General features: G+C 43.3%; 1 protein-coding gene across 1 annotated transcript in view; it reads left to right on the top strand.

Moving 5' to 3' along the window:
- Nucleotides 1–13,014, top strand: part of DAGLB (diacylglycerol lipase beta) — a 65,099-nt gene that overhangs the window by 12,517 nt on the left and 39,568 nt on the right. The window contains exons 2-3 of the mRNA XM_077449013.1: nt 2,162–2,313; nt 8,105–8,279. Coding sequence (XP_077305139.1) covers nt 2,162–2,313; nt 8,105–8,279 — 327 coding nt within the window. The remainder of the gene's footprint in view (nt 1–2,161; nt 2,314–8,104; nt 8,280–13,014) is intronic.

Here is a 13,014-nt window from a genome sequence, read left to right on the forward strand (position 1 = left end):
GGCACCTGTCAGTGACAAAAACCCAGGCGCCAGGGCACCATTTCTAGTCGCAATGGCGACCTGGCGCCTGGGATTTGTCGAGCCCTGGTATAAACTATACATATACTTTGCTATTAAATAACATTTCTAATCATATGAAGTTAATAGTTAAAGCGTTCGCTTTCACTGTAAGGGGGGTCTCTGCAGACTCTGATGTAAGGGATGCTCTGGGAACCCTGATTTAAGGGGATACACTGAGAACTCTGATGTACAGAGAGGACTCTGATGGTTTAAAGGGGAGCTCTAATGTAAGGGGTGCTCTGAGAACCCTGATTTACCTTTTTTAGTGTACTCACTCAGAGGCAGGAGAGAGGAGGGGGGAGACTTCAGTCACAGACAGGGGTGGATGGTGAGCTCACTCACCCCTTGGCAGTCAGCACCTCTCATCCAGATGTATCTGAGGCTTCTGGACATCCAGATTTCAGGCTCCCCCTTTTCTTTTCTGAGGCACAGCACCGGGGATTGGAGTGTGGGCAGACACAGGGGGGGAGGGGTAGGAGGAAGAGGTGCAGATCGAGCCCTCTCTCCTCTCCCATCTGTGTGTGTGTTTGGGGAAAGGGGGTAGTTAATGCTGGCTTTGGGCAGTGTGAGAAAGAGTGTAACAGACACTCTCAGCTTAGACAGCTGCAGCCAGCAACCCTGCTGGGAAGCCATAGTTCAATCTGTGTCTGGGTTTCAGGCAGTCTGAACCCCCCGGGCACATGATTCTAAACCCGAACTGTCCAGGTGAATCTTGGCCAGGGGGCAACCCTAGATGTCACCGAGACTGAGATGTTGCTTCTCCAAAGAGTAAATGATCCAGTGAGGGAACATTGTGATTTAGATTTATCTTTAATTCAGGGTCTACATAAAGTAATGCAAAGCTATAGTGGAGATTATGTCCCTGAACCACCCCATCAATCCAAGGTAACTTTGACTATAGTGATTGGGAGCTGAAAAACCCAGCTGGCAGCATTATGCGAATATCAAGTAGGCCACGCCTGTGCTGGGATGAATAGGCTGCCCACTACTCTTATGGGCTAGTAATGAAGGATAAGTCTAGGTTTACACAGGGGCGACTTGTCCAGGCGACTTGGCCACCTGACAAGTCGCGCTCCGTTCTGTACTATGGAACCGTTCTAATAGGAGCGACTCAAGTCGCTCTGACTTAGAAAAAAGGTTCCTGTACTACTTTTGGGGCGACTTCAGGTGACTTGCATTGACTTCTATACAGAAGTCGTTTGCAGGTCGCGTCTGTGAGTCGCGCTGCAAGTCGTGCCGCCCCTGTGTGAACCGAGCCTAAGTGTTTATGGACCAAGAGGCTGATATTTGTATAACAGTGCTTAATGGGGTTTGTTTCTTTTTGTTTTATGGTGGGTATTTAAGTCATTTATCAGATGGAGGGGCATCAAAGCCTTAGTAAACTGCAGTTAAAGAGGAAGTAAACCCTGATGGGTTTACTTCCTCTTTTTTTCCCTGCAAAGGTAAAGCATAATGGACTACTATGCATCGCATAGTAGCTCATTATGTGTCACTTACCTGACACAGGAGCCAGCGAAGTCGCCGCTGTCCCCTGTAGTCCGCCGCATCCATCTTGCTGGTGGCGTCTCGCAGCTCCGACGAATGACAGCAGCGAAGCCGCGATGACGTCACTCCCGCGCATGCGCACGGGAGTCGCGTCTCGCAGCTCCGCCGCTGCCATTCGGCGAAGCCGCGATGACGTCACTCCCGCGCATGCGCGGGAGTCGACAAATTAGGCAAATCCATTCTTGGACTTGCCGCATTTAGTGCGCCTGCGCGCCGCTGTCTACGGCGCATGCGCCGTAGACAGCGGTGCCCATTTTCGGGCAAATATCTCCTAAACCATATAGGTTTAGGAGATATTGCTTGGACCTACAGGTAAGCCTTAATCTAGGCTTACCTGTAGGTCAAAGTGGTTTGAAAGGGTTTACTTCCTCTTTAAATTCAGCAGAGCTATCTGCATGGCGCTGTCTTATGTTGCTCTTTCTGTGGCCTTTTTGGACAGTTGATGACAAACTTGTATAATTGTTATTTAAATGCCGATTCTTGGCTAAATGATTCCTGTTTAAATGTTGCGTACGCTCTTGCCTGGCTATATAAAAATAGTTTGTTTGTTTTTCAGGTGGCTTGGGATATTGTTGCTCTATTCTGTCCATAAAGGGAACTTTGACTGCGTCGGGGGACCTGTACTGCGCAGTTACTTGATTGTGCTTATTGTTATGTTGGCTGCAATAATCTGCTCAGTTTCATCGATTGTCTATGTCAGCATGCAAGGTAAGCAGTTTTAATTAACTTGTTTCTACTCTGCTTTCTTTTGTGACTTCAGGCCTTCTATCCTGCTGGGTCAATGCGTAGCTGCAGGTGACATTCTGTATGGTCTAAAGCAAATCAGTAGACATACTTTGATGTCTCTGGCCAACAAATCTTTATTTAGACAAAAAAAAAGCAGGAACATGCTGTCTTCCCCGCCTACAAACAAACACAACTGATGCGTTTCACCTCTTATGGGCTTAAGCCTGGTACACTCGGGCTGAATATTGGATGGTATAGATAGAAGCCAGCCAAATGTCAGGCTTCTGTCAAAGGGGCATGCTGGAAAAACAGCAGCTGATCGTCACCGGCGTCATTGGATTTGATTGCTAGCAGCGAGAGCCAATGGCTGCGCTGCTATCAATCTATCCAATCAAGAGCCAAGAACCCTGGCAGAGAGACAACGTGTCCCCGTTGGGTCAAGTTCCAGGGCTCAGGTAAGTAAAACAGGGGGGCCGGTCACTGCCAGGTGTTTTTTCATCTAAATCAGGGGTAAGGAACCTTTTTGGCTGAGATAGTCATGAACGCTACATATTTTAAAATGTAATTCCGTGAGAGCCATACAATATCTTTAAAACTAAATACAAGTAAATGTGTGCATTTTATGTAAGACCAACACTTTTAAAGTACAATAAGTCTCTGAATTAAACAATCAGGTGTTCTTTATTAAGGGATAAATCACAGAACAAAGAAATACGGCAAAGTTGCCGAACATGACATGACCTCTGAATTCTTTTTAATAACATTGTTATGCTGTTGCTAACCAATGATGAATAAAGTACTTCTTACCATTAATGCGACTTCTGGTGCTGCATGGTTTTGCTGATGGCTTTGTAGTCTGGTTGATACGTGGTGAGGTTAAGCTTAATGCAGGCATCGTCATCTCCCCCCCACTGTAATATCCACGTCATCTCCCCCCCACTGTAATATCCACGTCATCTCCCCCCCACTGTAATATCCACGTCATCTCCCCCCCACTGTAATATCCACGTCATCTCCCCCCCACAGTAATATCCACATCTCCCTATGTCTGACTCTGCTTGCTTAGAGCTTCAAGCAGGCAGATCCAGGAGCAGTTGAGGCGAGTGGTGATGATATCAGTACACCGCTCACCTAGGCCACCGCCAGGTGTACCAAGATGGCCGCCACTCCAGAGCTAGGCCGAAGCCACAGCCTTTCCCATGGGCTCAATCCGCGGATCCGCACACCACGTGAGAGCCAGATGTAGCCATCAAAAGAGCCACATCTGGCTCGCGAGCCATAGGTTCCCGACCCCTGATCTAAATGCATAGGATGCATTTAGGTGAAAAAACACAAAGGTTTACAACCCCTTTTAAGTGTATCGCTGCTTGCATACACTTTCTCTTTCATCGGTGACAAAACACTATTCGTGTATCCAGACGTGTGTATCTTTAAATGGTGTTCACCTCTGTGCTCCAACATACAGCATACAATGGTGATTATCCCCTGTCGGCACATTTGGTGAGGAGATAATCACCATTGCTGTATGTTGGCTCATTTAAGGAGAAGCGTATCTGGATACATGAATAGTGTTTTGTCGCTGATGAAAGAGGAAGTGTATGCAAGCAGCGACACATGCAAACACATGCCGCCGCTCCATATAGAACAATGGATGGATCGTTCGAGTCCGCCTGAAAAACTGGCAGGAGGACCTGATCTGTCCACTGGTGTGAAAGGGGCCTAACTAATGTAATCTGAATCCATGTTCATCAGTTTTTTTCTTAGTAAAAAATGTTACCCCTTTCATACAGGGCGGATCCGCTTTGCTCAGCAGGGGATCTATCCACTTAGCTGCTGCAGAGCGGGCAGGTTACAATTTATGCAGAGCAGACACAGACTGAGCCGACTACCTCTGATCTGATGTACCTACACGGAAGTGGACAGATCCTCTTCTCTTGCTTTTTAGCAGACTGGATCAGAGGTAGGCAGGTGTAAATGGACACAGGTCTGTTTACACCCACTGGTCCATAAGTATACATGGCCCATCCAATCAGGTCCACCTTTAAAAACTGACAGGTGGACCTGAACCTATCCCTCCTGTGTAAGGGGCCCATTTCTCCTGTTTGCCATTATCACTAAAAGTAAACGTAAAAGAATATCCCAAATTTTGGGTTGTCACTAGAACAGTAATAGAGGGAATATCCTCTAATGGGGGCACCAGTTCTGGTGACAACCAGGGATTTCCTCTCTTCCTGTTTTGGCTATGGGACAGAAGCTGAAGGGAAATTTCCCCAATGGGGCCCTGATGGCAAAAAAACCTAGTAGGGGTTATAGCCGTTAATAAATAAATAGCTTTTTAGTTCTACTTTGTATTACTCTACTCTAACAATGATTTTTGTTTTTAGAGAAGTAAAGCAAGCCATAGAAGACAATGCAGTTTTCTTTCCTGCAATCATGGGTGCTAGTAAAGAAATTGCTTGATTTCCCTGTTAACACAGTCAGTGTTGATGGGGGGGGGGGGGGGATCCCTCCTGCAGCGCTATTGTGTTCTGCCAGCAGGGAGCCTTTCATGCTGGCAGAACACATTGATCGCTGCTAGCAGCCAAAGCCACCGGCAGTGATTGCAAAAAAAAAAATTCCAACAGGCTTTAGTGAAGTCAGTAGATGGATCGCCTTTAGTACAACCAGCCCGTGCATAGATGGATCAGATCCCGTCTGGTCCCTGCTGAACCCATCTAAATTCCATCCATCCACCACAGGCCTAAGACCTAGCTGATTTTTTTTCTTCATGGGCTCTGTGGAATAAAAGAATTTAAGAGACAAATGACTGAAGCTGTATATTAAAAGTGCCCTTTTGTTTTATGTGATACTTGCATACATTCATATTCTACACATTAGCATCTCAATGCATCTTTGAATACCTCCAAGCCATACATCGTGCTAGAATTTTGTAGCTTGTTTTAACTTGTCTCACATTTCTTCTTAGAGATTTTGGAATGATACAAATCTACAGTACAATAGATTGTATTCATATTTTTTCATAAAATGGACCCGGTCACTTGTTTTTGTACAAGATTATTCTTTTTTTTTATTTTTATAAAAAGTATACTATGCTAAAAAATGAAATACAGGTAATAGATATAGGTGATACACTGGTAACAATTAATAAAACAGTCCCCAGTGAAAAAAAGGGTGCTAGCTGAACAGTATGCAGTGCTGTGACTTGAATAATAGATGGATGATTCCGTGATTCTTAAGTGCTTAAATAGGGTGCCCCCCTGTTGGATGTGCACTCACCCCTGGGAGTGGACCAACTATCACTAGTTAGGTCAAATGTGCGTGTGGGGACACCCCTGTGGATGTCCTCTGCTCCGATGATTAGCTGGGGTGAATATTCCTCATATAAATAGTTGTAATAGAAAAAGCCTCATTGCGCAAAACCGTTGATAAAGAGCTTTTTATTTCAAATAATATAAAGGTAATTCAAATCGTATGTATGAGTGCCTAATGTCCTGGCACCCGGAGTAAACAGCAGGTATAAGTAAATCCGTGAAATCCGCCTGATTAGTTCATACAGCCGCTGGCTCAGTGAAGGCTTGATTTCCGGGTTGAATGTGTGGGTGGAAGTCACAAGAACGTGACTCAACCTCATTATTCTTTTTTAGCCTAAAAATCCGGCAATGAGCAATTGTAAATCTGGACAATATATAATATTAATTTTTATTTATGACAAAAAGGCATAAACAGATGTTACTGTCACTGAAAACCACATGTCCACAGATATAGGCAGACTGCAGAAACTGTTGGCGTTTTATAAATCCTGTTTAATAATCAGTTTTAAACCTCAACATTTCCCATAAAGTGGAGCTTGGTCCTGCCCTTTCTCACCTCCTAAAGAGCCATCTTATTCATGCCAGAAAAATTTCAGTTTCTTAAAAGAAGTAGGGCCAAAGCTTTTTTGGCCCTACTTCTCTAATGGATCACTGGAGTACAGTTCTGATGTCACTCAACTGGTCCAGGCTGTCGGAATCCACCCAGATGCCTGAGACCAGCAGCTCCTTCCCTTCCCCAGCCCAGCGCTCCAGTGAGCACTGGAAAGGCGGAGCTGAAAGCCGAAGACTGACAGTCACAGCTCTCTGCTCTGATCGGAGGGGAGAACTGAGTAATCAGCGGTGTCTGATTGTTTAGCTCTCAGTGCAGAGGCGGCAGGGGACAGATCCACCTAGGTGCGTATAAGTGTTTTTTTTATTTATTTTTTTTATACCCCATACTTCTCTTTAAAAAAAATAAAAGGGCATCCTCCCACCCTCATTTACTTACCTGTGCTTCCTCAGAGCTCTTTACTGCTCCACAGCTGCCAACACTACCTGGCCATTCCAGGATTGTATTGGCAAGGTCTTCTTAGGCTTGATTCACACTAATGTATTTTTTTTTTTTTTTTTTTTTTTTTTAATGCATTTTGCATGAAATTTTTTAACATGGGTTCCTATGGAACATGTTCACATCAATGCATTTTTGTGCCTTTGCGTTTTTGGAAAGGGTCGGGAATTTTTTCATGCAAAATGCAGCATTTTGCATGTAATAGAAGTCAATGGACCTGCATCCAAAACGCAAGTACATTTTTGTACACTGGTTGCTAAGCAACCACACTGTAAAAAAATAAAAAATAAATGCAAAACGCGTGTCCAAAAACGCGGCAAGCATTGCAAAAAGTACTGCAGAAATGCTCAAAAGCAACATACATAGATGTGAATCAAGCCTTAAGCCTGTCTGGTGAAGGAGGCTGCAATTCGCATATGAGGACCAGTAGGGTGCTTGCAAGACAGGAAAGGTTGAACCCAATTTCACATTTTATAGGAAAAGTTGAGATGTCTATATTATTTCAGTTGCCTGTGTCTCCGGAAACTACTGATTGTCTGTCTTGAAATGCAGTTTTTGCTTAAAGTAACCTTTTCTTAAAGCCCAAGTCCAGCTGGAGCAAAAATGATCAAACTTTCACATGCATATGTTAAAAATCTGGTGGCAGTACTCTCCTCCTCTCTGGTGCTGTCCCCTGCAGACTTGCATACCAATCTAGCGCTGGTTCTCTTCTGGGTTGAATAATTTAAAGTTAAGTCTCATTCAACCCACATCCTGTGAACCCAGGTCACCAAGGGCCTGACCTCTGCCCTGGACTAACCTGAGAATGCTACTTCACGACTTCACAAAAACAATTTTTTAAACCTGCAGTTTATACAGAGAGGCAAAAATGCCCTTGGCAACTTTGCCCCATTTTATTCCAACTGGGTAAAATTTAAGAGGTTCTGTCACCAGTACAAAAATAAAAAATAAAACCTTTAAAAAAGGAGAATAACAATCTACCAAGCTGGCTGAAACTAGCTTTTGTAGAAGACTATTGTGTATTTTCATAGTACTTCCATAGGTGGAGGTTAAACCTTTTTCTTCCAAGCGAAATCTTTTGTTAACATTTTTTAAATTGAACAACTTTCTACCCATTTGGACCATTTCATGAATTGATACAAAGTGAGGATACCAAGGTGACAAAAAGAAAACAGTTTTCTAGGTGTTGGAAGAGTTGACTGTGTGGAATTGGGACCAGGTTGGTGGCTTTTATGTATTGCATACATTTTAACAAGCCATTGAAAAAATCAATCTTTTGTTTTTCGTGTATCATCTGTTATTCTTGTTGGCTTGACTTCTGGCTGATTTTTGAAAGCTCATCCACTTTTCATTGTGGCATTATGTGATCACCATGCATAACAACTATGTTCTTTACAGATGCTTTGTTTTTCAGGTACAATCTCCAACCCAGGACCAAGGAAGTGCATGCCCAAGCTGGTTTACATCCGCCTGGCTTTCTATGTACCAGAGTTTGTGTGGGCAGTATTGGGAGCAATCTGGGTGTCAGACAATGGAGTCCAGTGTGGCAAATCAGTGGTTCATGTCATTTTGGTTACAGTTGTTGCTAGGTAATTTCACTCCTTAACAACTTTGACTTGTATTTTTCTTGTCCTGCATGTTGATTTAAATAAGTCTCCTTTCAATTTGTGTTCTGTTCCCCAAGTCACAAAGTACATGTAGTACTTTGCCCCATTTTCCTAAATTCTGTCTAAAACTGGCTGCGTGGTAGGACACTGCCCCTTCCTCCCCTGCACAGCCGTCTGACAACACAGCTAGCAAGGAGAAGGCTGCTTTGTCAGGTTGCATGTTTCTCTGTCTCAAAGAGATTGGAATGTTTTGGATGGCAAGACCCCATCCTCCTGCATGCCTCATGGGATGTTTGTCTCGTGCAAGTGTGTGGAGAGGGTGAATATTGTAGCCATCTCCTTGCTAGCTGTGTTGTCGGATGATTGTGGAGGGAGGAGGGGTGCCCTTTCCTACCTCACAGCTGGCTTTAGACAGTACATGGACAAAGAAAGGTGCTGCATGTACTTTATTCCTAGGCAACAGAGAACATTAATACAATTGAAATGAGACTTCGTTAAAGGGTTACCATAATCTTTCTACATACAATTTTCATTACTGGAAGAACCAAGTTTGTTGTATACCTCCCCTACCCTTCTACTTTACAGTCTCCTTTCCTAAAATAAGCCTGACATGAGAGGAAGCTAGAGGTTGCCATTGCTGAAGATTCAACTTTTGAAAAATGCAAGTTGCCTGGCTGTCATGCTGACCCTCTTACTGTAATGTAGATCTATAGGTAAAATTTTCATTTTGGATAGAGATGGGGAGGGTTATAACCCCTGTCAGTTATTTTTATACACATATTGCAGCTGCTGGCTTTTAACAATAGGACACTTACCTGTCCTGGAGTCCAGCGATGTTGGCACTGCAGCTTATGTTTCTGTCAGGTGCTGCTGCCGCCACCATTGCAGGTAAGGGTACCCGGCAGTGTAGCCTTACGGCATAATGCCGGGAACCCTACTTCGCATATGCGAGGCCCCTCGCCCATACTGGCCCGGTACCAGGGGGAGGAGGAGGGAGCCCACGTGGTGATGTCATGGGCCACGGCCCGGACTCCCACAAGTGGGAATGGGATAGCTGTCAAAGGCGGCTATCCTGTCCCCCAGCGCCCCCCCCCCCCCCAAATGGTTCCAATTGTGGGAGGGGAGAGGAGAAAATTTTAGTGGAAGTTGCACTTTTGGGAAAGTACGAAAGCAGAGGGGGAGACAGGAACACCAGGGATTTCATATAAAGAAAATAATGCAAAGAGAACAGGATACTTTCTTACATGGTACAGCAGCCACGTATCAGGAATATGAAGTGTTGCTTTAATTGAGACAAGTACACATTATAGATACAGTGCATCTGGAAAGTATTCACAGCGCTTCACTTTTTCCACATTTTGTTATGTTACAGCCTTTTCCTCAAAATTCTACAAACCATACTCCATAACGACAACACGAAAGAAGTTAGTTTTCAAATCTTTGTTTATTAAAAATGTTTTAAAAAAAAAATCACATGTACATAAGTATTCAGTATTCACAGCCTTTGTCATTACTCTCAAAATTGAACTCAGATGCATCCTGTTTCCTTAGACTTCATGGCTTGGTTTGTGCTCTGACATGCAATGTTAACTGTGGGACCTTATATAGACAGGTGTGTGCCTTTCCAACTGATGTCCAATACAACTGTATTGGACATCAGTTGGAAAGGCACACACCTGTCTATATAAGGTCCCACAGTTAACATTGCATGTCAGAGCACAAACCAAGCCATGAAGTCCAAGGAATTGGTTGTAGACCTCCGAGACAGGATTGTAGGGAAGCACAGAGCTGGGGAAGGGTACAGAAAACTTTCTGCGGCATTTAAGGTCTAAATGAGCACCGTGGTCTTCATCATCCATAAATGGAAAACGTTTGAGACCACCAGGACTATTCCTAGATCGGGTCGTCTGGCCAAACTTCGCAATCGGGGGGAGAAGGGCCTTAGTCAGGTGACCAAGAACTCGATGGTCATACTGACAGAGCTTCAGCGTTTCTCTCTCTCTGTGGAGAGAGAGAACCTTCCAGAAGGACAACCATCTCTGCAGCACTCCACCAATCAGGCCTGTATGGTAGAGTGCCCAGACGGAAGGCACATGACGGCCCGCCTGGAGTTTGCCAAAAGGCACCTGAAGGACTCTCCTGAGAAAAAAAATTCTCTGGTCTAACGAAACAAAAATTTTAATCTTTGGCCTGAAAGGCAAACGTCATGTCTGGAGGTAATCGGGCACCGCTCATCACCTGTCAATATCATCCCTACAGTGAAGCTTGGTGGTGAGAGCATCATGCTGTGGGGAAGTTTTTCAGCGGCAGAAACTGGGAGACTAGTCAGGATCGAGGGAAAGATGAATGCGGCAATGTACAGAGACATCCCTGACGAAAACCTGTCCGGAGCACTCTGGACCTCACACTGGGGCGAAGGCTCATATTCCAACAGGACAATTATCCTAAGCACATAGCCAAGATAACAAAGGAGTGGCTATGGGACAACTCTGTGAATGTCCTTAAATGGGCCAGAGCCCAGACTTGGACCCGATTTGGGGGTGTAATTATATATATATATATTATATTATATAATTTTTATTTTTTCTAAATGCATATGCAAAGATTTCAAGGAAGCTTCTTTCGTGTTGCCATTATGGGTTATTGTTTGTAGAATTTTTAAGAAAATAACTAATTTAATCCATTTTGGAATAAGGCTGTAAAATAACAAAATGTGGAAAAAGTGAAGCGTTGTGAATACTTTCTGAATGCGCTGTAGATATGCTTTGTTCATATTTCATGTCTGAGATTTACAACCACTTGCATGTATTGAAGGCAGTCTACTCTATAAAAAATATTGCATGTCAAAGAGTAACTCCACTTTTGTTGAGAAAAAAAAACATTGTCCTCTGGGTACATTGTATGTACATTACAGGGATTTTAACAAACTTTGTTGCAGATTCCAATGTGTTTTTATACTTTAGAAATAGCTCTTTGTCTGTGTAAATGTGAAAAATGAATGGGAGTGATTTTATAATTATCAATCGGCTGCTGGCACCTGCAGGGCTCTGAGGAAATTGTCAGTGTCTGCATCCCTTTTAGATGTGATTTCCCTTCGGAAGTATGTCACCAGAAAAATGTTGTTGCAGGGAATGCTTAAAATCAGATTTGTATCATCATGCAGACTTCTGGGGAAAATCAATAAGCCAATCACACAAGCAGGAAATTACATTTCTAGGGGCTTTCTGTACAACATTTGTGTACAGAAGGCCTCCAGGTAGCAATATTTCATTGAATTTTACAGAAAATTACAGCACTGCAGATTAAAAGGAAAGATCATTTTTAATAACGTCAAATTGCATATACTATATTTATTTTTACTATACAATGAATACCAATATCACCACTGCAGAGCTCTAAATGCAACTAATCGCATCAAACTCGTATATGGTCATACAGTGATTATCTGTGCATATATTCAACATAAAATGTCAAGTATTCTCAAACATAGAATAAAGTTCATAAAATGAGTCCACTTCAGTAAATAATGGAATATTCAGTCTTCGCTCAGTGTGCTGTGATTCTTTTCCACACTTTAAATCTGTGCTTAACCAATTGCAGACCGGGCAATAGATAAATGATGTCCTCTGTTGGCAGCGGAATGCAGGGGTTATGGCTCCAGCAACATGCCAGTGATTCTCTAACCAATAAAGTGGTCCCAGCGGCAGGTTCACCATGATAACCCCCACTACATAGTCCTCCATGGTATGGGGGACTATAGTGGGGGTTATTGTGATGTGTTTACTCCTTTACTGCTGGAGTCACAGGGGCTGCTCATCTTTTTCCTTAGGCATTTTGATTGTCAGGGTTTTTTTTTTTTTTTTTTTTTTTTTTTTTTGCTCTAATCCATCCTGGCTCCCCTGCTTGCTCTATAGGCTTCCGTCTTGGCTCCCTACAGTATCTGTTTTTTACTCGTGTATCTGGGCAGTTATATCTAATGTTGTGTATTGCAATGTATATCAATGCATTGTTTTAAAAAAACTTTAGCTATCTGTATTTTTTTATACATTTGAATGTGAATAATAAAGCGGTTCTATATTCCTATGCAACTGTTTTTAGTAATATATATTTTTCTTTTTTTCTCTGGTTGGATCCTATAAAAGTCCCATGGGCATATCTTTTTTTTGTGTTTCGGCAATGTTACTTGGGGACTGGATCTGGCCTTAAAGCCGGATCTGAGCCACTGTACTAGCCATGTGCGGTTAGTTTACCGGTCTCACCCGCTGAACTGTTGTGTTCTTACAGGGCGATGGAGTACCCCCCGAGTACCCCCCCCCCCCCCCCCCCTGCCAGAACACTCTGATCAGTGCTCCCTGAAATTTGGCTCTAATCGGGAGTTGGTCGGATGCTGGTTTTCATTTTATTTATTTGCTGACAGTTATCTCTCGACATCCAGCCCGTGTCTATTGGTCTGAAAATTGATCAGTACTGTTGGGATATCTCATTTCTAAGGAAGTACAAATATCCCACAAAAAAGTAAGTAAACAATCTGAGGTATTTAGCAATAGGCTTTTTTTATTTATTTTTTAAGTTGTAATTTTTTGGAAAATTTGTCGTCGTCCTCCTCCTCCTCCTCCTCCTCCTCCTCCTCCTCCTCCTCCTCCTCATCCCTTGTGATCACTGTGACCGATCACAGCTAGAAACACAATTGTATACAAGCAATGGCATTAAAGGAATC

Source organism: Lithobates pipiens, unplaced genomic scaffold (assembly GCF_037356315.1).
Source record: "Lithobates pipiens isolate NorthernLeopardFrog02 unplaced genomic scaffold, aLitPip1_a1.2 Scaffold_22, whole genome shotgun sequence".
NCBI lineage: Eukaryota > Metazoa > Chordata > Amphibia > Anura > Ranidae > Lithobates > Lithobates pipiens.